Here is a 25,297-nt window from a genome sequence, read left to right on the forward strand (position 1 = left end):
ATATTCCAGTGCAAAGTAGAGTGGCGCTATTACTTACCATGTCTTACATACAACGCTCCTGTTACTAAACCCAAGAATATTATTTTCCCTTTTTGCAAAAGCATCACACTGATGACTCAAATTCAATTTGTGATCCCCTATAACTCCCAGATCCTTTTCAGCGGTACTACTGCCAAGTCAGTAATTCCCCATTTTGTAGTTGTGATTTGATTTGTCCTTCCTAAGTGAAGAACTTTGTGCTTGTCTTTAGTGAATTTGATCTTGTTGATTTCAGACCAATTCTCCATTTGTCAAGCTTGTTTTGAATTGTAATCCTGTCCTCCAAAGTGTTTGCAATCCCTCCCAGCTTGACGTCATCTGCAAATTTTAAAAGCATTATCCAAGTCATTAATGAAAATATTGACTTGTACCACACCCAGGACCTGTGGGAACTCATTAAATACACCCTCCCTGTTTAATAGCAACACATTGCTAACTACTCTTTGAATACGGTTTTTAAAATCAGTTGTGCACCTACCTTACAGTAATTTAATCTAGAGCAGAGTTTCCTAGTTTTCTTATGAGAATGTCATATAGGATTGTGTCAAAAGTCTTACTAAAGTCCAGATATATCATGTCTACAGCTTCCCCCTTGTCCACTAGGCCAGTAACCCTATCAAAGAAGGAAATCTGGTTGGTTTAGCATTGAGTTGTTCTTGACATATCCTCCAGCTGTTTCTTGGAACTGCCACTGTCCCCTGCCACACTGCTATTGGAGCTGGGTCTGAATGTGTTCAGCCATCTTTGCTTCCGCCTCCCTTAGCTGCACAAATCTCTGATCCCAAGCATCACAAATTTTAACCCATTGTCATAAGGGCCTGTATCATACAGACACACAGTGCTGAATTTTTTCACCCCAAGGGATCATGTGCTAGTACATAGTAGTGTTTGGGTTGGAGACACTGATTGTCCAAAGCCATGTTCTGATTGGCTGGGCCTTTTTGTTGATGTCACAAAACTGCCCCCCAACAGTGCATGGCTGGGACCTCATCACCAAAAGGATCTGGAAAATCTCTACAGCCCTTATGTTAAATGAGCAAAGGAAATGCTGTGCGAGTCCTCATACATTGAGATTTTAAAAAAATCCATGGCCTAGGACTTCATAGGTGCCAGTGTGATGTGTACCACAGCAACTTAGAGCAATAGCAGGGATTGAACTTAAATCCTGCCTCTCCAAAACCACAGGTGAAAGGAGAACCTGCTTTGAACTGTTAAATGCTTTAGAGGACCCGTGACACACAGCTGAGAAATTCTGATCCAGTAAAGGGAACTGGTACACATGCACACTAGCCAACATGGTTCAGTGCTGCTGAATTTAGTTTAAAAATATTTTTTGGACAGGAGATCTCAGTGAATCAAACTGTCATCCTACAAACATAGACAATCCAGCAGCATCTCCAAGTTTATTTCCCATATAGTAAGCTTTATTAAGACTACGCATTAAGACTATTAGTGTGAGGAATTATTTACGAGACAGCCCACAGAGGCTTTACACCTTCCGTCCTTGACATGAAAATGTAAAATCCACATTAAAACAGACCCATTTCAACAGATAACAGCCAGACCTATATGATTTTGTGGTTTAATCCAGTCGGGGGAAGTACTGGTTTCAAGCTCTCCAGTGATGAGAACACACATCATTCTTTTCCCCTCAGAGATACACGTCAGAGATACACGTACATTCTTTGTTTCCATCTCTCTCTCCCTATGTAGGTGTCTTCTTGATGGCTCTAGACTGCTATTTTCAATTCATCGCTAGGGTAGTAATCTTGCATGGGCAGCTATTGGGAAGCTGTGTGTCACCCTGGAAGGAAAGAGACATTGAAGTTGGATTGCAATAGCAACTTCTTTATCTTTTAAAGCCTCCCTAGGGAGGAGGGGAAGAGGTGAGAAATGCTACAGTATCCATGTACACATCCACTGGAACCTACTGATGCTCAGACTGGGCCAATATTTCCTTTAATAGGGCCAAATCCTGACTTCTCCAGACCAAGTATATTGGTTTTGAGCATAGGTTCTGCTTGAGGGCTGTGGAAGGGACAGAAACCCCACTGCCTCTGAGCTAAAGAACTACAATGGAGCCTTTGCATGATTCTAAGGCTGTAACAGCATCTACAACCATCACAGTCCTCTTCAACTTCAAAATTCCTCTTCCCACATAAGCGGAGCCGTGCAGAATGGCCCCGTCACAGCAAATTCAGTGAGTTACCCATGGTCAGTACTGCATAGGTGTTTCCGAATCCACCCCAATATCCTGTCTGAAAAAGGCAAGGCATGCAGCCCTACCAGCTGCAGGTTCCGAGCATAGGTGTCTATTCCCCAGATGCGGACTTGGAAGCAGAAGACTTCGACACTTGGATGACCTCCACAGAGGTGAATCCTTTGCTCGCTGAGACACGGTGCCTGGTGCGCAATTTGTTTAGAGCCGATTCAGCCATTCCAGCCCTTTCCTCTGCATCATCCAGCTCGTGCACTGTCTTTCTGTACTTTGCAATGCTCTGGTTAGCCTGCTCCTCCTGGGGACATGAGAAGATTTGGCTTATTTTTTTAAAGTCTTTATATTAGACAAACGCCAGCACAAAATGGCTCTGACCTGTATTCCTTCAATACAAGCAACCAGGCAAAGTGTATAGTAAACTGTTGGACCAGGAACAAATACATTTTACACACACATCCCCCCAGATATTGGAGGCAATTTGTGAGGGCAGCCAAAGGACTGCAAGAGGTTGAGATGACAATATGCATTAATCTGATTTTTTGCAAAGGATAAGGCAGGTGGGTGTTTAGGTGGCTCTCTTTTTATAGATACATTGGGGCCTGTATTATCAATGATGGCAGGAAAAGGGAGCATAAAACAGGAGCCTGATGACTGGAGGTGCTAATACTACTGATGAACACATATTTCAGATTATGTTTCTTTTGAAGATACAACATATGTGATAGATACTATTGTGTGTGCACACAAGAGGGGAGGGTTACAGTCGGGTACATACGGCCTCCTCAATTTGTCTCTTGTAAATCTTCAGTTTGTTCTGCAGCTTCTCCACAAGCTCCTGCATGCGCTGGTTGGTTTTGTGGTCCTCGTCTGTTTGGAAGACCAGCTCTTTCAGGCGGCGTTCATTCTTGTGCAGACTTTTCACCGTCTCCACGTGACGCTTCTGTTCGGAATCTAGCTCCGTTTCCAGTTCCTTAATCTGAAAAGGAGGTAAAAATCCAGCAGGGTACGTTAGTACTGATTGTGTTTAGCATGATGGACGTGGAGATCTGCAGTCATGCTAAGAATCTGGAAAGTGGTTTTGTGGCTTTTATTTACTGACTCAAGGGTATTTCAGTTGCAATAAATATGAAAAGAATCCCAATGAGATATATCACTGGCTCCAATAGGACCTTGTGTGAACTGGGGCCAGGAGGACCCAATCGGTGGGATCTACGACAGAAAGATGGCTTGCTAATGATAATATGCCCTAGTGCTATAGCCAAGGACATTTAGGATCCAACCAGACATGGCATATGACATAGAGGAGCAGCAGTGACCTTTCTTTGCATTGCAGTTGGCTGAGTATGGCCTGGCTGGATTTTAATGTATCTAGAATATATTTTGCTATTATTTTCTCTTTAATTTAGTTTAATCTATCTGGGATACACTGGCCCTTTAATAAAAACATTCCTTTTCTTTTCAGATATTTCTCACGAGTACTAAAGCTCTGGTCAGGGAAGTGTTGGACAACGATGTTGGAAGAATGTTTGAGTAGTCCTATCCAGTTTTTCTTACCCGGGTCTCAAGTTTCATGATCATACGTTTTCCTCCTTTCAGGGCCAACTGCTCAGCCTCTTCCATCTTGACTTGCAGGTCTTTTATTGTGATTTCATAGTTCTTTTTGATCTTTTCCAGGTGCATGCAGTGATCCTGCTCCTGACGCAGCTCTTCTGCCATGCGGGAAGCCTAAGAGGAGGGTAAGAAACAGCTTGTCAGCACAGATTATTTATACTGAGCATTGGAAGCTAGGATATTTAGACCTGATGTCCATATGCTGCCATATGTGGAATTTTGCAGGATCTAGAAGTCTGTTCTATGTATCACAGTTTTCCTCTCTAATGGAAAGGCTCCCGTTGACTTCAATGAGCTTTGGATCAGGCCTCAAGCTAGGAGATTTGCACTTGCTTACTATCACAGGGGTATAGTATAAGATATTACCCATCCCTCTTATTCAGTCAGAAATTTCTGCCTATAGACAATCCAGTGCTTATGCTTTCCACCCTTCCCTAGGAAGAAGAGAGATTAAAACATACCATAGAGTATGTCTACACTAGAAACATAAGTCAACCTATATTAGGTCGACTTACAGCCCCCGTAATAATTACTGCGGTGGTGCATATCCAGACTACCCTCCTTGGATTGGTGGTACACGTCCTCACCAGGAGCATTTCCACCAACCTAAGAGGGGCAGTGTGGAGAGCTGAGAGCCACAAGCCTGGCTGCCCCTCCCCAACTCCATGTTCCCCGCTGGGAGCAGGAGGAAGCTACCCAGGGCTCCTCCCCGCCATGGCCACTCCCCTCCGGAAGCCGGACAGCCTTGTCAATTTCACAGCACAGAGCTATGAAATTGACTAATAGCCAAGGTTCAGAGCTGGGAGCAGGAGGCAGCTGCCGGGAGCAGGGTCCAGCCTGGGCTTCTTGCCCTGGATTCTGGATGAGGGTGCTGTATGAACAAGCAGTAGCTGAGAGCATAAAGAAGGCAGAGTGTTCAGCCTCTTTTCAGGAGGAAATACTGAGCATTAACTCTACGGCTATCTGTGGAATTTCTAAGGTGTCAATTGTTAAGTGCCAACTGAGAAATTTACTCAGTGGCCACTCTTCTGCTCTCCATGCCAATTATGAATGGCATTGACTGGCTACTGAAGGAAGGTGTCCAGTCTTTGGTTGGAAGAGCCTTGAGGAAATTGGGGACAAAACAGAAGGGGAAATGGAGGAGCTCCCCAGGGCACTATTAGTAATGCTGAAGATCCCTTCCCTAGCAAGGGGACGGAACAGAAGTAGATTTCTTCAAATCTTTTTTTTTTTTGCCATATTGGTGGACAGATGAGCTGATGTATGTGCAGCCCTTTGGGAATGGGAAATGTTATATAAGTGCAAAGATTCATCAATAACAATGCTCTTCAAAATTGAGCAGTGTAGGAAAGAGCAGAATATACAACCTCCAGGCTTCTAGGGACCATCACTGAGGGCCGTGTGCAACTTACATCAGCCATGGCTTTCTTGGCTCGCTCATCAGCCGCTCGAAACTCGCTGATCATCTCCTCATGTTCGCTTGTAATGTGCATAAGGTCAGACTCCAGTTTGCGCTTTATCACCAGCAGGCTTTGGTTCTGGAGAGAGGAGGGAAGACTCAATGACCCAGCTTAGCTTTGTGGGCTCTAACTTGATCTTTGAGCAGATGACTTGGCACTTCGCTGGCTTGAAACTCGGGATGCATTTGGCCCTGTATATTTATTTTACTTTTATATCAAAGATTTTCCTTGGTAACCAATATTGTATCATATGTTATATCCCTTTGTCTACCAAAGTCTTTGATTTTAATCCCGCTTCACTGTATTTGTGTGCATGTGTGTGTATTATTATTTCAAAGTTATATTGCAGTAGCATCCATACGTTTGTCTGTAGTTACTCTACACACACACACACACACACACACACACACACACACAGAATTGCTGTGCAAAGAACTTACATCCTATATGTATCTTTTGCCTCATGGGAAATCTGAAAATCCTACATCTAATCACAATGTTTGCCAATGTGTATAATTTTAGATTTTTTTGTAAGGAGCCCAAATGCTAAGACAATTATACCTAGAAACATTACTAAATAAAACAAATGTATTGTATAGACTTTCAAGATCTTCAGTACTACAGCATCAAGTCTATGTACCACAATACTGTAGAGCAGGGGTAGTCAATAGGCAGACCGTGGGCCAAATCTGGACCACCAGACACTTTTGAATGATCCCTGAAATCTTTTTATTTATTATTATTATTTTATTGTTATTTTTTATTATTTTCTCTGGAGTCTAAACCTCGATTATACCTTGACCAAAAAATTTGGACCTTGACAAAAAAAATTGACTATCCCTGCTGTAAAGTACAATGCAAGCACTGTGCAATATTAGTTCTGTATAACAAGCAAGCATCAGGAAGACTATGGGACATAAATACAGCAATTTAGCCTTTGAGCATCAGTTACAAGTAAATGTATTAGTTATATTTTTTTATGTCTCTGATAAAAAGTGGCATTTACATCTCAGGTTAGATGTACCAAGTCCATCATCATCTCAGTATGCAAATGCTTCTCTCTATTAGTCCTTTCCAGCTGTTTATCTTGTAGACCTTTCCCCTCTTTGGAAATCCTTAGCACATTTAGTCCATCCTTTATGGAAAAAGGCCTAGAGCATGTAATAAATAATGATAAACCATTTCTAGAATTTTGAAACCAGCGCACAGAATCCTATAGCAGGATATCATTTTCTTTGCATTCTGTAGGATGGTTTAAAATTTCAATCAAATGGATCTCACTCTTCATTAAATTCTAGGGGTTAAATCCTGACACCATTGAAGCCGATGGCAAAATTCACATTGACTTCAGTGGAGCCAGCATTTCACCCTATAGATATTTAGGGTGGCATTTTCAAAAGCACTCAGCATTGTCCTAACTCTGCTCCCGCTGGCGACAATGGATCATAGACTTGGGCCAACGCTGAGCATTTTTGAATATCCCATCCTTAGTGTAATATCCATAGAACCTTCTTGGTATAGTTCATCGTAAATTCTATAGGACTTTCCCCATAAGGAATAATATCATATTTAATCCTTTATGGGTCGAATCCTGCAATCCTTACTCAGGCTGCCACTGAAGTCGCTGGGAGTTTTGCGGCTAGATTTGGCTCTAATAAAATCAATCTGATTTTTATTTATTCTTTCATAACATTTTCTTTACAGCACAGTACATTCTCATCAAGCACAACAGACTTTTAATGCCAGCAGCAGAGCAAACAGTATAATGACCCAGTGTGGCATTTGTTTTCACCTGGACATTGATTTCGTTGTGCCTCTCAGTGATCTCTATCAGCTCCTGTTCCAGGAGTTTGCGAGAGCGCTCGCTGCCCTCCAGGCCAATGCGCATTTCTTCCAGCTCTGTCTGTGTCAGGCTGAGGCGGCGTTCCTGGAGGTTGTATTGTTCCCGGAGCTCCTCGTGCTGGCGAGCATCTTCATCCATCTGAATCTGAAGATCCTGAAGGCAAAAGAGGCATCCATATGATTAAGAAGCATGCAGAGGAAGCTGTGAGGTACAAGAAGGCCCACCCAGTAGCTCTGTTTTTTCTCCTTTTTTTTTTAAAGGGACATTGTCCAGTTAAAAGAAAAGGAGTACTTGTGGCACCTTAGAGACTAACAAATTTATTAGTTATAATAAATAAGAAATTTGTTAGTCTCTAAGGTGCCACAAGTACTCCTTTTCTTTTTGCGAATACAGACTAACATGGCTGCTACTCTGAAATTGTCCAGTTAAAAATCCTGATGTCTGATTCTGAGGTCACTTATGCCTGCTTTACACCAGTGCAACTTTTTTGACTTCAGTGGAGTTACTCCTGGTTTGCACCAGTGTCAAAAAGCAAAATAAGGCCCACATATTTAAAAAATGAAAACACATGTACTTTTCAATGCTGTTACAACACCTTAGGTCAGTGGTTCTCAAACTGTGGTGTGAGTCGGGACCCCATTTTAATGGGGTCTCCAGGGCTGACTTAGACTTGCTGGGGCCTGGGGCCAAAGCCGAAGCCCAAGCCCCACTACCTGGGGCCGAGGCTGAAACCCAAGAGCATTGGGGCTCAGATAACAGGCCCCTTACCTGGGACTGAAGCCCTTGGGCTTCAACATTGGGCCCCCCACCCACCCAGGGGGCAGGGCTCATGTGGGCTCAGGCTTCTGGCCCCCCCTCCTGGGGTCGTGTAGTAATTTTTGTTGTCAGAAGGGGGTCGCGGTGCAATGAAATTTGAGAACCCATGTCTTAGGTTATTAGAGTCAGATCCTCAGCTGTGGTGACACCAGTTTACATCAGCTGAGGATCTGGCCTTTAAAGTTATTTTATTTTTTAATCTAAATTTGATTTGCCCTTTTTCTGCTGTTTGTATCATTTTTGCAGTTCTCTGAGCTTGGACAAAGAAAACAGACTGGTAAGTTTCACTTTTCATTTCAGTTGATTTCTCATCAATTTCACTTTCAGGTTCTCCCTGGAGTGATGAAGCACTGTTTGGTTTGCAAACACCGCAGGCAATGTCTATTAGAAACAAAACTGTTTTCATTGCAGTTTTTTGGTCTGAGGTTTTGTAAAAGCCTTTGCGCCTGGTTCTTCTCTCACAACAATTGTACCCCATTGATTTGGATGAAGTTATTCCTGATTTACGTCTGATTTAGATCCTTTGCTTACAAAACCTGAATTTGGGGGTAAATGTGACCTGACAGAGTCTCTCTAAACAATGTTATATATTCCACTTCCTAGAGTTATTATATGTAAAAAGATGTAACTGGATAGAATTTTCCTTTCAGGGTCCTACATCCTCCTCTCCAGTTTACCTTGATCTGCTGCTGCAGTTTTTTCAGTGTCTTGACAAGCTCGCTGTTGTTCCTGTTGGCGTGATCCAGCTGGATTTCCATTTCATTCAGATCCGTCTCCATCTTCTTCTTGAGCCTGAGTGCTTCAGCACGCCCCTTAGCCTCCATCTCCAGACTTGACTGCAGAGACTCAATTGCACGCTGATGATTTTTCCTGTGGATTCCAATGAAGCACAAGTTGTATCATTCTGTTACACTTGTGTCCAGTCCAGCCTTTGGCTTTAGATGGGTAAAACCAAGGGATTGTTCATGAAATAATAAAAGGGATCATTTCAGAAACTGTCTGAAAATGGGATTCTAAATCCCGGAAGCCACACTGATCCCACACACTTGCTTCTTAAAGTACATCATACTAATAAGTACAGATTTGAAATGGACCCAAACTTCTCCAATAAGGTAGCTAAGCACTGGAAATAATCCCAAGTGTTTAATGGGATAATTGTGGCTTATCATTTTTCCCAGAGATACAATATTTTTTATCTTTTGTGAACATTAGAAGTCTAAGGATTGCTAGTCTGTCTCAGAGCCAAGGTCCATCTAGTCCAATATTCTGTCTCTGACACTAGCCAGCAGCATAAGCCTCAGAGGAAGGTGTAGGAACCCTGGTTGTGGGATAATTTGCCTCCTATATGAGGTCTCATCCTACTCTCTAATAGAGACTGGCGTAAGTTCTGAAGCAGAACTCTGTTCTGATAGTAACTAAGATGTGTATTATGAGCCAGATTTTGTTCTTATTTATGCAACACAATACCTTGGACTTCAGTGACACCACACAGCTGTAACGGAGAGCTAGATTTGACCCAGAACCTCCAACAATCACCTGCTTCTTAATGTTAAAACAAGATCCCCTGGTAATACAGCCACTAGATCAGGTCAAATCCAACAGATCACCCAAGCAAATACGGGCTTCTTTCATTGAATGAAAGAATATTCATACTGGGAACCTTACACCTCCTTACTGCATATTGAATCAAAAAGCTCTGAGTGTGTGTATCTTTGAGCACTTAAAGAAAAGGAGTACTTGTGGCACCTTAGTGACTAACAAATTTATTAGAGCATAAGCTTTCGTGAGCTACAGCTCACTTCATCGGATGCACCTTGTAGCTTCAAATTCCTCTTCCTTCTCATGGATTCTTCTGTCAATGTCAGCTTTCACCTGAGCTAGTTCAAGCTGAATACGGATCAGTTTGCTTTCTTCAACCTGCCAGCAAACATACAATAGAGGTGTGACTGAATGGCTTTTAAGAGGTAAAATCTATATAATTTATCTGCTGGAAATATGACCAGCATGTTATGTACTTGTCTGATGTGTCTCCCTCATGTGTAGTTGTCAGAACTGGATACAATTATTACCTCCAGGGAAGACTCTGCTTCCTCTAGTGCCATCTGCAGTTCATCCTTCTCAACCTCCAACTTCTTCTTTATCTTCTGTAGCTCATGTACACTTCTCCCTCCCTCACCCAACTGGTCAATGAGATCCTTAATCTCCTCTGAGGAAGAAAAATGGAGATTTCATGTGATGGGTGTGTTCCAGGACTGGGAACTTTTAACAAGCGCCACCCGTACTGATCCTTTGAAAGAAAATGGCTTGAGATAGTTCCAGTCAAGTGATCAACAATTTGCAGCAAGAGAGATTTCAATTAGATAGTAGGAAAAACTCTCAGTATAAGGATAGTTAAGCAGTGGAATAGGTTACCAAAGAAGGTTGTGGAATCTCCATCACTGGAGATTTAAGAACAGGTTAGACAAATATCTGTCAGGGATGGTCTAGGTGTACTTTGTCCTGTCTCAGCACCCGGGACTGGACTAGATAACCTCTCAAGGTTCCTTCCAGCCCTACATTTCTATGAATCTACTTCCAATCAGTTGGGCTTTGCTTTCATTTCTAAATGTTACTCTGGGTTTCTGAATGAGCCCTGCTGGCAGCCTGTGGTCAGGGAGATAGAAAGGAGAAACCCATTAAGCCATGAGAAATACTCCACAATCTTTCTCCACTTCTTCCTCTCATTTCTCAAATGGCTGCTCTTCCTAAGTGAAAACAAGACTCCATGCTGTCTGGGCTCTGTGCCAGCCACTGTAGGCTGGAGCAAAGGATTGAGGGGGCGGGGAGCATCAGGGCTGTGCCACTGAGTCCATCATTATATATTTTCTGTGGGCCACACTGCCAGAGGGTCATAGCTCCTCCCAAATATTCATGGAGTTATCCTCATAATACTCCCGTCAGGAAGGTCAGTGTCATTTTCCCCATTTTACAGATGGGGAAACTGAAGCAAAGAGAGATTAAGTGACTGGCTCAAGATCACAGAAAACTCTGAGGCAGTGCTGGGAATGGAATCCAAGTCTCATGTATCCTAGTTGATTGTTTTAACCACTAGTTCATCATTCCCTGTTATCTGGTTCTCATGATGATAATCCCCCCCAAGTGATGCACAGGGGTCATGGCCCCTACTTTAGACCAGTGGCCACCAAGAGGCAACTGACCTGCAACACAATCTTCCTGTCTCCCGAGCCCCTCTTGTCCTTCCCTCCACACTATAATTTACCTACGTTACTTTCACAATTTACTTTGTGTTTGTGTGTGGGGAGGTGTCTGTGGGTTGGTGAATTGCACCCCAAGAGCAGAATTTGGCCCATCATTTGGAATGTCATCAGAAATACATTCACAAAGAGAATGTATCAGCTGGGAGAAGCATCATTCGGTGTAAATTGGGGGCTTTGAGAATGTGTGGAGGTTGTTTTTACATGGAAGCAGTGCTTACCCTGGAGGGTCTTGTTTTCCTTCTTAACAGATTCCACATGCTCTAGGGCTTCCTCATAGGCAGTCTTGAGCTTGAAGTTTTCAGTCATGTACATGCGGCAATCCTTCTGGGAATTGTCCAGCTCCACCTGCAGCTCTTCGCATTTCTGCTGCCACTCCGCCAGCATCTTATCAAAGGCCCTTTGCTTCTTGTCCAGGGCAGCACAAGCAGCATTGGCCTGGAAGCAGAAAGCCACGCATTCACTGCAGACAAGTTTTTCTTTACACATCGCTTCTGTGTGTGTCCTGCCAGCTAGTCACTGTTAAATTGGCAGCAGCTCTGGTGACTGGCAGAGTTCCTCTTAGTCATTCTGAATGGATGGTTAAAATATTTGCTTGGCTTTCTTTCCCTGTTGTTAGGTATTTGGCAAGACCACCAAGTTTCTTTCAGCGTGATGGCCTCCCTCAATTCTGTGGTTATAGGGAGCAAATGTTTCCCATTTCAGACATATCGCGTACAGATGTGCTGTTAAGAATTCTTGTGGTTGGCTACTGTGCCTCTTTCGAAAGCATTTTGGCTTCAGTTGCAAACAAGATGCTATCCAAGGCAAATTTTAGATTTTGTTAAACTGAATCACCATAAAAGGGAAAGGATAACAGTGTATTTTTCTCTCCTGGAGCTTTATGGCTTTTAATCATGAGTACGCTTTGCATTCTTACTATCCAAAGATGAGCTTCATTAGAGGGAAATTATAACAAAACACCCCTTTGCCCCAGTGATGTAACCATGGGCAGCGCATATTGTAGGCTGAGGGAGGCTGTGCCTCCCCAAACAGCCCAGAGTGGCCCCGCCCAGAAGGCCCCCTCCTGCTTGGCCTTCCCTCTTGGCCCCAGCCCAGGCAGGCTGGCTGCTCCTCTTCAGGGAATAAGGTTGCCAATTTTGGTTAGACATATTCTTGGAGATTTAATCATATGACATAATCTTTAATTAAAGATTAATCTTTAATTCCTGGAGACTCCAGGCCAATCCTGAAGGGTTGGCAAGTCTATGGGAAGCGGGCTGGGGCTAGGGTGGCCATGGCTGGGACTTGGGGTGGCTGGGGTCACCCAGCGTTAGGGGGCCCCCAGGTGCTGGGGCTGCCCATCCTGCGCTGGGGGGGGAGGCTGGGGAGGCTGCGCACCACCCACCCAGCATGCTGGGGGCGGGGAGGCTTGGCAGCCACGGGGGTGGCTCTGGGCTTCATCAGGGGAAGGAGGGGCTAGCCTTCCCGAGCCGGCGAGTCACCCACTGTTCAAGGATGTAACACAGTGAGGTAGGGTTGTCTGCTCCTATGGCCTGATCAAAAGCCCATTGCAGTCATTGGATAAACTCCCATTTAGTTTATTGGGCTTTGGAGCACCCCATAGTCCTGATTTAACTCGCATTTTCATTCCCATTTCCCACCATTGCACTATCATTGGTGCATCTAGACTAGTGGTAGCAAAGGTGGAAACGCTAGCGTAGACCGGCAGCACTGATCACTAGTATTTTCACTGCCAGGTTGTCTAGACTGCAGGGCTAGATGACATGATGATTAAAACACCAGTGACCAGTCCACACTAGCATTCCCACCGTTGCTGCAAACGGTGGCGGTGCAACACTGGAAAAGGCGAAGGAAAATGGCATTGTAGAAAACCTGCTTTGGAGAGGGTTACCTGGTGCTGTGGCTAGGATGGGCTGTCTGGCCAGATGGACTCTTGCTTTTGCTGCTACTGGAAGCTGGTTAATTAGCCTGACTAAAAGGAACATGCTGTGCCCATATGGAATGTCTGTGACTACCCTCTGGGCTTTCACACAGTGGGATCCGTCTAGTGTCTTGCTACTGCTGGTAATGCAAGATTTTGTCTTTACTTTAGTAACCTTAGTAGAGACCATAAAAGTCATGTGAATGAGGGGCCTGGCCTAAAGTCCATGGAAATCGACAGAGGGACTTCAGGGGGCTTTAAATCAGGTCCTTGGACTTCCTGGGGTGTTTTGTTCAGGCACATGTTGGCAGTAATCCATCTTTGCATCAAGTCCCTTACCTTTTCCAGGTCAAGAGTGAGGTCTTCCACTTCTATCTGCAGCCTCTGCTTGGTTTTCTCCATGCTGGCAGCCCGGGCTTGGGCAGCTTCTGCTGTCTCCTCTGCCACCTGGAGCCTAGCAGCCAGCTTTCTCCTGAGGGTGGAAGGTTTTAAAGCATAAGCTAAAGAAAGAGGCGGGAGAGAGGCTTGCCCATCTGTCCCCTCCTCAGACACGTTCGCTCTTTTCGCCTTTGGAGGGACCTACCAAGGTCAGGAGGCCTGCAGAAGCCAGACGGAGAATGGCTTTGCCCTAGCTCGTGAATGGCATGCGCACTGCTTAGTTTAATGGTTTAGCAGCGTTAAATTTCAGTCCGGCGCATTTCATGGCGCCTGCCCTTTGGCTGTGCAAATAAACACTGGGCTGAGTGCGCAGAAGGGCTCTGCAACAGCAGGACTCTTCCGAGGCATTGCTGCTGACAGGGCGAGAACACGTCCAGAGTTGCTGGGGGGTTATATGCCAGAGAAGGGACCCAGCAGCATCCCTTAACAATGTGCAGCATGCTCGTCTCTTCAGCTGCCGGGTCTGGAAGGAGGGGTCAGGGCCAAGGCCAAGTTCAGCCCTCTGCTCTTGGGTGGCTTGCTGGTACTGAGCTCTCCTCAGCCTGGCACTTAGGGATCTCCAGGAGTAGGACTGCAAAGAGGGGAAGGGTAATTGTGCCCTCTCCCCCCTCAGCCAATGCCCGGTCCATCAAATCTAAAGTAAACCAGGCCTATTCCATCTGAGTCAAGAGAAGTAAAACCGGGTTTTCGGGCTAAGAGCTCTACTCATGGTGGCGTGGATCCTCACGGTGCTCTTTTCAGACAGACCACAGCCAAGGGGGCTCCGCTTTTAGCCTTTGCAGCTTCGATAATCTCTTATCAGTTACCCAGGGCAGAGTGCCTTACTCTGGTTTGGTAGCCCCTTCCCCCATGCGTAGTGCTATTGACTCCAGTAGGACTGACTGAGGAGTAAAGTACTGCTCAGGTGTGAGTGGGGATATCTGAACCTAGCCCTTTCTTAAGACTGTGTCGTCTGTGTTTGATACCAGGCAGCAATGGGGATTTAGCTCTCAGCATCCCTTATTTATTATTACAGGCAACATTCCCTCTCTTTCTCCTCCTGACCGGGATGCTCTTGCTTCTTCTTCAGCTTTTTCAAGTTGAGCCCCACAAGCTCACAGCCCTAAACTCTGACTCTCTCCACAGCCAACCTGAATCCTGGCCCTGGCTACCCCCATCCCAACTCCAGCGCCTTGAAAGCAAAATGCTCACTTGGTCTCTTCCAGCTCTTCGGTTCTTTGAATGGCATCCGTCTCGTATTTGGTCCTCCACGTCGTGACTTCGGTGTTGAGTTTAGAGACCAGGCGTTGCAGCTCGGCTTTGCCCTCTTGCTCTTCCTCCAGCTGCTCTTTCATCAGGTCCAGGTCATGTTTTGTGTTGGCCAGGCTCACGACAGCAGTGCTACGGGACTGGAGATACCAAAGCCACCATGAGTTACTTGTCCTTTGGGAGCATAAAGTAAGGCCTAGACTACAACAGGATTCAAAAAAGAACTAGATAAATTCCTGGAGCATAGGTCCATTAATGGCTATTAGCCAGGATGGACAGGGAGACAACCCCATGCTCTGAGTGTCCCTAGCCTCTGTTTGCCTGAAGCTGGCAGTGGACAACAGGGGATGGATCACTTAATGATTGCCTCGGTTCATTCCCTCTGAAACACCTGGCATTGGCCACTGTCAGTAGACAGGTTTCAGAGTAGCAGCCGTGTTAGTCTGTATTCGCAAAAAGAAAAGGAGTACTTGTGGCACCTTAGAGACTAACAAATTTATTAGAGCATAAGCTTTCGTGAGCTACAGCTCACTTCATCGGATGCATTTGTTGGAAAATACAATGCATCCGATGAAGTGAGCTGTAGCTCACGAAAGCTTATGCTCTAATAAATTTGTTAGTCTCTAAGGTGCCACAAGTCCTCCTTTTCTTTTTGTCAGTAGACAGGATACTGGGCTTGATGGACCATTGGTCTGTCGCACTATGGCTGTTCTTATGTTAATGAAGGCACTGGAGTAACCTCCTGGCCTTTCGTTGCTCAGACAGAACAACTCAGTTCTGAGCCTGTTAGAAACATTTCAGGCCAGAAATACAAATACATGCATGGTCACGGGGCCAGTTTCTGCTCTCCGTACAGAGGTGTTACTGCTTTGCCGTGAATGAGTTGCACTTGCACTCACATAACTGAGAGCAGAATTTGGCCTTTCACCATTCTCAATGTTTTGGCAAGGTGTTTCACTTGATGTACCATGGAAAGCCCATTCTGTGCTCATTCCAAGCAGAGAGACAGAGTCTGCCATGACCGAGGTGTACTGATACACCAATAGAGCGATGCACCAAGTAAACGGAGCCTGCCTGTGGAATATGCAGAGTGCCTCCAGGGCAGAGGCAAATATTGCCATAGTTTTCAGTCTTATTTGTTCCAACTGTAACTCAGCTGGACTCAGCTGCAGTGAGGCCCAGTGGTTGGGGCATAGGACAGGGAGTCATGAGAACCATGTTCTATTCTCAGTTCTTCCACTGACTTAAGTAAGACTCTGAGGGTTTGTCTACACTGTGATAAAACACCCACGGCACGGCTAGCCCAGATCAGCTGGCTCAAGCTGATGGGGCTTGGACTGCGGGGCAATAAGATTTCAGTGTAGATGTTTGGGCGTGGGCTGAAAGCCCAGGCTCTGAGACCCTCCCCCCTTGCAGGGACTCAGAGCCCGGCCTCCAGCCTGAGCCTGAGCATCTACACTGTAATTTTACAGCCCTGCAGCATGAGCCCTGTGACCCTGAGCCCGCTGACCCAGGTTCTGAGACTCGGTGGTGTTGGTTTTTTATCCCAGTTTAGATGTACCCTAGGTCTCATTTCCTTATCTGTAAAATGGTACCTACAACTGAGATCCATGGATAAAAGGTGCTGTTAATTGGTATTATTTGTTACCCCAGGGATGAATTGGACCAGGCTAATTTTCCATGGCTAGAGGTGAGTTATTAACACAATAAAAGGTTTGTTTCTCTGAAGAGAGCAGTGTATGGGATGGCAATTAGTGCAACTGTCCAGCCACCTGCCCCCTCTTGGGCTATCATCCATACCTTCGACTCTTCATCCAGCTGCCTCTTCAAGTCATCCACCTGAGAGGTGAGGGTAGTCTTTATGCGGGCAATCTGGGTAAGCCTGCTCTGAGATTCCTCATGCTCCCGGCTCAGCTCACTGTTTTCAGCTACAAATAAAGTGCAAAACAAGCGTGAGATGAAATAATTCTGCCCTGATGTATTGAAAAAGATGATGAGGCTTGGCTGACATGGCCTTGCCAGAAAGACTTGGCAGCACAAGAGATGACTACAGGAAATGGGGATAGGGCTGCCAGAGCTAGATGGGAGGAAGGGGAAGAGGAGGTGCAGTGGGGCACAGTATGGCACAGACATGTCAAAGGAGAGCAGGGAGTTTACCTTGGAGTCTTGTCCTGATGGCGTTAATTTCAGCCTGGTTCTTCTCCATCTCAGCCAGCCTGGAATTGGCCTCAGCCAAGTTGTCTTCCAGCTTGCGGACATGGGCGTCAGCATTCAGCTGTAAATGAAAGGTGAGGTCAGTCAGACAAAAGTAAAGTCTGACTTGAAGGACCAAGTCCTGCTCCCCAGCACACCCAGTTTTTCCCATTAGCTGTCATTATAATGGAACGACTAGCATGGACCAGGCAAGTGGGATGTGGGCCTGGCGCTCCAAGATGCTGAATGGCCTCTACTTCAGCTGACGTTGAAGGTGTTCAGCACATGTGCAGCCCCCCTGGCTTTCCTGCTGGATTTCAGAGACACTGGCCATTTGTGCTTACCTTGGATTTCTGGATGGTCTCTATGGTGGCGCTGAGGTCCTCGATCTCAGCCTTCATGACCTGCTTGTCTTTCTCCAGCTTGGACTTCACCCTCTGGAGGTTCTCTGCGTGCTCTGCCATCTCCGCCATGGAGTCTGCGTGCTTCTTGCGTAGAGTCGAGGCCGTGGCTTCGCTCTGCAAGGCTGCCTCCTCCAGCTCACGCCGCAGCTTCAGCAGCTCGGCCTCACGCTTGCGATTCTGATCAATCTGCGGAGGGACAGAGCACAAACCATCCACCAGGATCGGGAGAGCCGCTGATTCTCAGCACGTTCCTCAGGGGGCTGTTTTGTTTGAAAGGCTTTTTGATGCCTTTTGTCTTGCTTTAATTGTTTTACCAGCTCCATCCTGATGTAACTTCATGAATGAGTTTACCGCTGGCTACCAGGACAGATCCCCCTGAAGGCAAAGCATCCAGGCTGAGGTTCTGAAACATGCTTTGGACTTCAGTCCAAATGTTTTCATTGTGGAATCAATGGAAACTCTGCCCAAGTCACCTGCCACCCTCTTCTCCATGCTAGTAAATGAGTTCCTCATCAGAGAATCTAAGCGTTTTCTACTGCTACATATCACCGTAGTTTCTGAGTGCTGTCCGTGTAAAGTCAATAGCAATAGCAATAGCGAAGTTCATGGCTGACTTCCTTGAGTTTGACGTGTCTCTCTGTTGGGGGTCAAACGCTGCTTGGGGAAGGTTTTGGGGGAGTTGGGGGTTGGTAAAGGTTGGGTGATACAAGGGGGTGTAGAATCTGGCCTGCTCACTAGCTCAGTGCAGGTTCTGAAAATGCTCCTGGAGATATTCCCAACTCACCAATGTTTTGCTTTCTTCAAGAAAGTGGACCAAAGGGTCAGATGCCCTTCTCTGGTCAGTTCCTAACCTGAGCAGTAGTGGCACCTCCGGCCTCTTCCAATCGGTCGCTGAGATCCTCAAGATCACGGGAGAGGTCGCTGCGCTGCTTCTCCACCTGGTAGGAGGGAAGGAAAGAAATTCTTACTCGTTGACTAACCTCAATTCTCCCATGGCCTTTTTTTCTGACTATTTCAGAAACCACGGAGAGAGTAAGGCACGGTTTGAGCTCAGGAATGGGACCCAGGAATTCCTGAACTCTAATCGTTGGTGCCTGCTGTGTCCATGGGCAAGTTCCTCCATGCCTCAGTTTCCCCATCTGTGCAATGGGACTAATAATACTTATCTACCTCATAGCTTGTTGGAGAACTAATAAGTTATCATTTGAAAAGCACACTGAAATGGAAGAGTTACATATTCATGCTGTCTGTTCATATTAGCCTCAGATTGTATGTAGGGCATGCTTTTACAGTATATCCTTTTGGAGAGAATTATCACTAGAGCTGATAAAATAGTTATTAGTCAATTTGCTTAGGGAATTGCAGATATAAAGTTTGTTATACGAGATACATATGTAGTTACATATCTGTAAAGAGCAAAGGCCTTATTAAAGCCAGGATGGGATCCACCCTGTTCTGCCACAAACTGGTCAGCCCCTGAACAGCAAGGCTCCCTTTTGCAGTGAGTAGGTAGTTCACTCTTCATGGCCCATTCAATCTACACAGATTTCAAACCAGAAGGCTGCTATATACTGGTAGGTCCTTGTGATGTGAGCACCTGCCCACTGATAGCTGACAGAAACCAGAGCAGAGTTCAAGACTGGTCTTCACACTATTGCTAATTTTATCAGGGACTTGCAACATAGTCTTTTATTAGCTCCCTTTTAGAGGCATTAGCCGTTTTCTGAGTTCTTTGGATGGATATTTTTACCTTAGCTCTCATAGCCCGTTCAGCTTCCAGTTCCTCCTCCAGCTCCTCAATACGGGCCTGCAAGACACACACAAGCATATCAAGTGATTGGACAAGCAAGGGTAAACTGTCCAGTGTTCCTATCTGAGTGGCTGAGGGAATAAGAAAGAACCTGCAGGAACACATCTGTAAATTCTAACTTCTGTATTCCGTACTCAGAAAAACCTGTCAACTTCTGTGGGAGTTTTCCTTCAGAAGGACCTGTAGAATTTGGCCCTAGCTAAACTGTAAAAGACCAGCGTTCAAGACCTGTTGTCACCAAGCCTCTCTTCTCGTTCCTGAGGCGTCACATCTCGTATGGATAGCGGGTCCTTGGAAAGATGACCAGTTTACATGGGGAAACTTGTTAGTAGAGTTGGGCAGAAAATAGGCATTTTTTTCATGACAAATTTTGACTTTTCAGTGAAATATTGAAACCTGAACTATTCCAGCCGAAACCAGAAATAGTGCAAGGCATCGCAGTGCCTTGTGGGAATTGTAGTTTGGGTGCCTTATGGGCTGGAGTCTCTGGCTGGGCTACATCTCCCTTGATTCACAACTTTATCCCCTCTTGGTTAGAGGAAGGGAAACTTCATAGAAGTTTCTGTGCTTAGTTTCGATGCCAAATTTGTGACCAGCCATACTTGTGCAGAAGATACAAATAGACCAAGAGGTGCCTGCAGTAGATCACCTTCCTTCTTGCCACATCAGGACAGCTGTGATGAGTTTTACGTTCAAAGCGGAGGCTGCTGGTTTCCAGCCATAAAAGGAAATAGGGTCTAGTGCAAGTAACTGGAACAAAAGATGGGGTGGGGCTCAGAGCTGACTGAGCCGCTGACTCATTGTGAGGAGTAGGGCAAGGGACTCCACATCCTGGAGCTTCAGACAGGGCAGCTGGGGTGAGGGTGGGGAAATCAAAATTTCCCTGAAAAAAACCACACAGGTGCTGCCTCTGAGCTGAGCTTTGTATAATGTATTTATCTGGAAAAGGAAGAGGCTACCTGACTATTGTATGACTTACTGGAAGAAAGAGTATTGAGGTCTAAAAGAACAATAGGGCCTTGTCTCCATTTTAACAGGAGAAGTTTAAAAGAGCTGGATTGCTGTTTTGCACTGCATTTCTTAGAATTTATGTAGAAGAAAAGGAAGTTGACATTTGTACTTGTCGTGTAAAGAATGGGGAATAGATCCCACCGCACCAGGGGATAGATGGTGATCTCATTTAAACTGGTTTGAACCTGGAATAGCTTCACTGACTTCAGTGGAGTTACACCAGTTTATACTGAAGGACCAGAGTGGAGAATCTGGCCTTAGCCACAAAGGTTTGGTGTTATTGGAGCTTTGGTTTGAGGAGTTTTTCAGTGGTGTCCTTGTCCTTTGTCATGAATGACATGGGTCCCTAACGGCCCATCCAGCTCCCTTGCATGCCAGTGGATTGACTTCTCATGTGAGTTTGGACAGTCCCTTTGAGCAAAGGAAAACCAGAGAGTCTTGAAATAGGATGTAAAGGGCACGAGAATAGTCAGAGCATTCCTCACCTGGTGTTCTTTCAGTTTCCTCTGCAGCGTGGAGTTCAGAGACTGTTCATCTTCCACCTTGGAATTGACTGAATTGATTTCCATGTCTCGCCTGCAAGAAAAGGCACACGAGACTGCTTCAGGTGGGAGGGGGTGACACATGGTGGATGGTCCTTTTTACCAGGGTTCAGAGGACTGGGAAAGAACTCCACCAGGAACCCTTGACTCTAGGCTATGCAGAAGTGATTAGCTCTTTAGCATGATGAGCCTTAGTGCTTAAACTCATTTCTCCTCAGTCATGTCCATTCCCTGCCCTCTTTTTACAATGTACCCTTGAGAGTAAAGGCATGGCCACCCAGGGGAGCTGATACATTCACTCAGTGTGGAGGAGCGATTTTAGTGCTTAACCTCACTTGTGTCTGCACTTAGCTTCCCTTGAACAGGAACACGACAGCCTTGCACTTCCTGCTAAGCTCTCTGCTAGGACTGGCATTATCAAGCTTTGCACCTACTAATTAATGGCTGTATTCATTTGCTTAGCTACTTAGCTATTTAACTAACAATAGCAGTGGTTTCGATAATATGTAATTGTGAATTTATATCCTTAAAGTTAATTTTGAAGGGGAGGCGTGCCAGAGAAATGCTGGCAGACCCAACACTAGAGTAGTCAGTAGTGACACTATGCATTTCTAGAACAGCTTTTATCTAAGGATCACAGAGCCTTGTAGAAATAAGGATCAGTTAAGACTCACAACACCCATCGAAGTAGGTATGGTTATACTCCATGTATGAGAGGGAAAATAGAGAGACTGACTTACCAAAGATCAGACAGTGAGTTGGAGAAAGATTCAAGAATAAGATCAAGGAGTCCTGACTCTTAGTCTTCTGCTCTAACCATTAGACAGCACTTCCTCTTGGCATTAGGTTAGTAATGGATTTCTAGGATCCCAAGAGGAACTCTTACTCGTGATTTTTCTAATGAAGTGGCTGTCAGGTATAATTAACACCATCAGATCCATGGTGCTGCCCTGTTTTGACTCTGGAGTATTCGCCACACATGCATCCGATGAAGTGAGCTGTAGCTCGCGAAAGCTTATGCTCAAATAAATTTGTTAGTCTCTAAGGTGCCACAAGTACTCCTTTTCTTTTCGCCACACAATGAGATTCCGTATGGACTGACACTTACTTCTTGACCACCTCCTCCAAGTCCAGTTTGGCTCGCTCCATCTCATTGAGGTTTTCAATGGTCATTTTCAGGTCGCTCTCAGCCTTCCGTCGGGCCTTCTCCACCTCGGCACGGATCTTCTTTTCCTGTTCCCAGTTGTCCTCCAGCTAACCAGAGATAAAAGGGGAGAGGAGAATCAATGGCCACAAGAATTTGAAAAAGCTGACTGGGTAGAGACAAGCACTCTGCAATGATAACACTCGGGCAGTAGATGTTTATCAGAGATGCCCAACATGTCGATCTTTAAAAACAAGCCCCCCCACAGTGATGAATGAAATGACAATCTCAGACCAACCAGTCCTCACCTCGTGTAGCTGAGTGGTAAGTTTGCTGTTGTTCTTTGTCAGATGGTTCACTTTGTCCTCCTCAGCTTGCAGGTCATCTAGAGTTTTCTAGGAAGGGAGAGACAGAGAAAAGGGCCATCACTGGTGCACTGTGTTGGCTGGAAGACTAGCTACCCCGGTCCTGACAATAAGAAAAACCCCATCTTTTGGTTTCAGAGTAGCAGCCATGTTAGTCTGTATCCGCAAAAAGAAAAGGAGGACTTGTGGCTCCTTAGAGACTAACAAATTTATTTATTTCTCTTGGCCCATCCAAAACCCCAGTTACTCTCAGTGAAAGCTCCTCAGGATAACAGGTTTATTAATTGTTTCAGAGTAGCAGCCGTGTTAGTCTGTATTCGCAAAAAGAAAAGCAGTACTTGTGGCACCTTAGAGACTAACAAATTTATTAGAGCATAAGTGAGCTACAGCTCACTTCATCGGATGCATTTGGTGGAAAAAACAGCGGAGAGATTTATATACACACACAGAGAACATGAAACAATGGGTTTATCATACACACTGTAAGGAGAGTGATCACTTAAGATAAGCCATCACCAGCAGCGGGGGGGGGGGGGGGGAAAGGAGGAAAACCTTTCATGGTGACAAGCAAGGTAGGCTAATTCCAGCAGTTAACAAGAATATCAGAGGAACAGTGGTGGGGTGGGGTGGGGGGGAGAAATACCATGGGGAAATAGTTTTACTTTGTGTAATGACTCATCCACTCCCAGTCTCTATTCAAGCCTAAATTAATTGTATCCAGTTTGCAAATTAATTCCAATTCAGCAGTCTCTCGTTGGAGTCTGTTTTTGAAGCTTTTTTGTTGAAGGATAGCCACTCTTAGGTCTGTAATCGAGTGACCAGAGAGATTGAAATGTTCTCCAACTGGTTTTTGAATGTTATAATTCTTGACGTCTGATTTGTGTCCATTCATTCTTTTACGTAGAGACTGTCCAGTTTGACCAATGTACATGGCAGAGGGGCATTGCTGGCACATGATGGCATATATCACATTGGTAGATGCGCAGGTGAAGGAGCCTCTGATAGTGTGGCTGATGTGATTAGGCCCTATGATGGTATCCCCTGAATAGATGTGGACAGAGATTCATATAATTCCCTAGTGTCTTATTAAAGGTAGTAGATGATACTAATAATCCTGGGATCCAGCGGCAGTCCTCCTTATTCAGGCCAAATACCCACTGACATTGATGGGAGCTTTGCATAAGTTGTCAGCAAGACCTGCAGGATCTGCTCCAATGACAACAACATGTATAGTTACAAAAGAACCGCCCTCGTTAGCTCTTGGCTAATCCACACACCATCTTTTGCACCCAGGAAAAGGCAGTCTCTTCCTTGCTCAGCAAAGATGTGAGAATAGACAAGGGTAGTGAGCTCATTACATGTGGGGAAAAAAGCCTGCAGAACATTTACTAATTCAGTACTATTACTAGCACGATAGTTCATTATCCTGACTTCTTGTATGCTATGCTGTGGTAACGGGTGTGCCTGAACTGAATGCAGCTGGGGACGGGTTTTGACTGACTGCAGGCTTGGCACTGTATGTAAGAAAAACGCAGTCCCTGGTCAGGGGAGCTAACAAACGACATGTTCAAACAGCAGGATGTGTGTTTTGCATTTGTTCACACAAAATCCAGCAGTTCACAATAGATCTCTCAGCCAATTAGTGCAAAGGAGCAAGATATTACTCTTCTGCAATGTATAATGCGTAGGAGACACACAAATCCCCAGCATGACTGAGACCTAGGATCCTTTCCCACTTGTGCAGCAATTTAATTTCTCGATAGCCTGAGTAGGACACCATTTCTCCTTTCCCAGAGCGCAGCCCTAAGGACGCGATTGGGGTGCAATAAAGAAAATGGAGCAGATTTTTCTACCTGGTGCAGCTCCTCCAATGCCCTCTTCTCCTTCTGGAGTTTAGCAATTGTGTCGTCCCGGACAGAGAGATCCGAAGTCAGGGTTCGCACTCGGTGGTCTAGCGCCTGGAGACAGGGAAGATAACATAGTCAAGATCACAACCAACCATGTCAACTTTTAGTGTCCCCCAAATCAACTAATTTGTAGTTCTTTAGCTCCGGGAAGGCCAGAATCTGGACCTCTGTTGACCTCTCACACATGGTAGGTTTCTGGGAGTTGAAGATCAAGGACCCTGTTCTGCTTTCTATCTAGATAACGCTGATTTCAGGGGAAGCAACAGGATGCCACAAGCATTTGCTGACTGTGACCCAGGGACCATATCACACTGACACAAAAAGGCTCTAACATCATGGATTTAAACCTTCTGTGACAGTTCCAAATAAACGGTTGATGGGGAACAGAGGGAGTATCCCCCAAACTTAGACAAAAGGGCAAAGGCAACTGGGAGGGATTCATGGGGTCACATTTTATAAGCAAAGACCCAGTAACTTTGCAGTGTGAGGAAGGTGGTAATTAACACAGGATGTGGAAGGGCTCTGAAGGCCTCTGTAGAGAGAGATTTGTGGGAGTTACAGGGAAATTACTCCTCCTAATACAGGACAATAAGGAGAGTTGTAGATTCAGGTTCATCCCAGCTCAACATAGAAGGAATTGCAGATTTTTAGAGACTATGGAAGAGGGAATATTGAATACTGGAGAGGGAACAGCTGACAGGTTCTGAGCTAGCTTCTCAAAGGGCATTCAGATGGTGTGTGCTTTGCTGGTGGGTTCCCAGCTCTTGACAGTGGTTATTTCCCTAAAGGGCAAGGAAGAGAGAGCTTAAAATAACGATGACGCTTCATGCCTGCTTCTCTCTCTCGGTCTTGGCCAACGTGGTTTCCAACCCCTCTAGGTCGCGCTTCAGGTCATTGAGCTCCCCTTCCAGCTTGCGCTTGTGGGCACTCAGGGAAGAGGCTGTGCCCTCCTCTTCTTCCAGGCGCTCCTTCATCTCTGAGATCTGGCTCTCCATGTCAATTTTAGATTTCATCAGCTGGGTCAGCCGCTCCTCAGCGTCTGTCAAGTTCTCTTGTTCCTAATGGCAGGA

The 25,297-nt window shown here is 45.4% G+C and overlaps 1 protein-coding gene and 1 long non-coding RNA gene across 2 annotated transcripts in view; one reads left to right on the top strand and one right to left on the bottom strand.

Annotated features, from left to right (window-relative positions):
* Nucleotides 1-1,453: 1,453 nt before the first annotated feature.
* LOC119862158 (myosin-16) overlaps nucleotides 1,454-25,297 on the bottom strand; it is a 45,841-nt gene continuing 21,997 nt past the window's right edge. The window contains exons 22-43 of the mRNA XM_038418299.2: nucleotides 25,058-25,285; nucleotides 24,174-24,278; nucleotides 22,264-22,350; nucleotides 21,920-22,065; nucleotides 20,755-20,845; nucleotides 19,199-19,255; nucleotides 18,300-18,386; nucleotides 17,389-17,634; nucleotides 17,009-17,126; nucleotides 16,652-16,779; nucleotides 14,795-14,991; nucleotides 13,505-13,637; nucleotides 11,463-11,679; nucleotides 10,057-10,193; nucleotides 9,801-9,904; nucleotides 8,665-8,857; nucleotides 7,121-7,324; nucleotides 5,281-5,406; nucleotides 3,812-3,982; nucleotides 3,033-3,233; nucleotides 2,326-2,555; nucleotides 1,454-1,843 (exon numbers count right to left, since the gene is read on the bottom strand). Coding sequence (XP_038274227.1) covers nucleotides 2,352-2,555; nucleotides 3,033-3,233; nucleotides 3,812-3,982; nucleotides 5,281-5,406; nucleotides 7,121-7,324; nucleotides 8,665-8,857; nucleotides 9,801-9,904; nucleotides 10,057-10,193; nucleotides 11,463-11,679; nucleotides 13,505-13,637; nucleotides 14,795-14,991; nucleotides 16,652-16,779; nucleotides 17,009-17,126; nucleotides 17,389-17,634; nucleotides 18,300-18,386; nucleotides 19,199-19,255; nucleotides 20,755-20,845; nucleotides 21,920-22,065; nucleotides 22,264-22,350; nucleotides 24,174-24,278; nucleotides 25,058-25,285 — 3,180 coding nt within the window. The 3' untranslated portion in view covers nucleotides 1,454-1,843; nucleotides 2,326-2,351. The remainder of the gene's footprint in view (nucleotides 1,844-2,325; nucleotides 2,556-3,032; nucleotides 3,234-3,811; nucleotides 3,983-5,280; nucleotides 5,407-7,120; nucleotides 7,325-8,664; nucleotides 8,858-9,800; nucleotides 9,905-10,056; nucleotides 10,194-11,462; nucleotides 11,680-13,504; nucleotides 13,638-14,794; nucleotides 14,992-16,651; nucleotides 16,780-17,008; nucleotides 17,127-17,388; nucleotides 17,635-18,299; nucleotides 18,387-19,198; nucleotides 19,256-20,754; nucleotides 20,846-21,919; nucleotides 22,066-22,263; nucleotides 22,351-24,173; nucleotides 24,279-25,057; nucleotides 25,286-25,297) is intronic.
* LOC119862160 lies at nucleotides 3,930-22,122 on the top strand. The gene is made up of 4 exons (XR_005295170.2): nucleotides 3,930-3,993; nucleotides 7,033-7,379; nucleotides 8,234-8,264; nucleotides 21,991-22,122. It is a non-coding gene; the product is annotated as an uncharacterized LOC119862160 (long non-coding RNA).

This window comes from Dermochelys coriacea, chromosome 10, assembly GCF_009764565.3.
Source record: "Dermochelys coriacea isolate rDerCor1 chromosome 10, rDerCor1.pri.v4, whole genome shotgun sequence".
Lineage (NCBI taxonomy): Eukaryota > Metazoa > Chordata > Testudines > Dermochelyidae > Dermochelys > Dermochelys coriacea.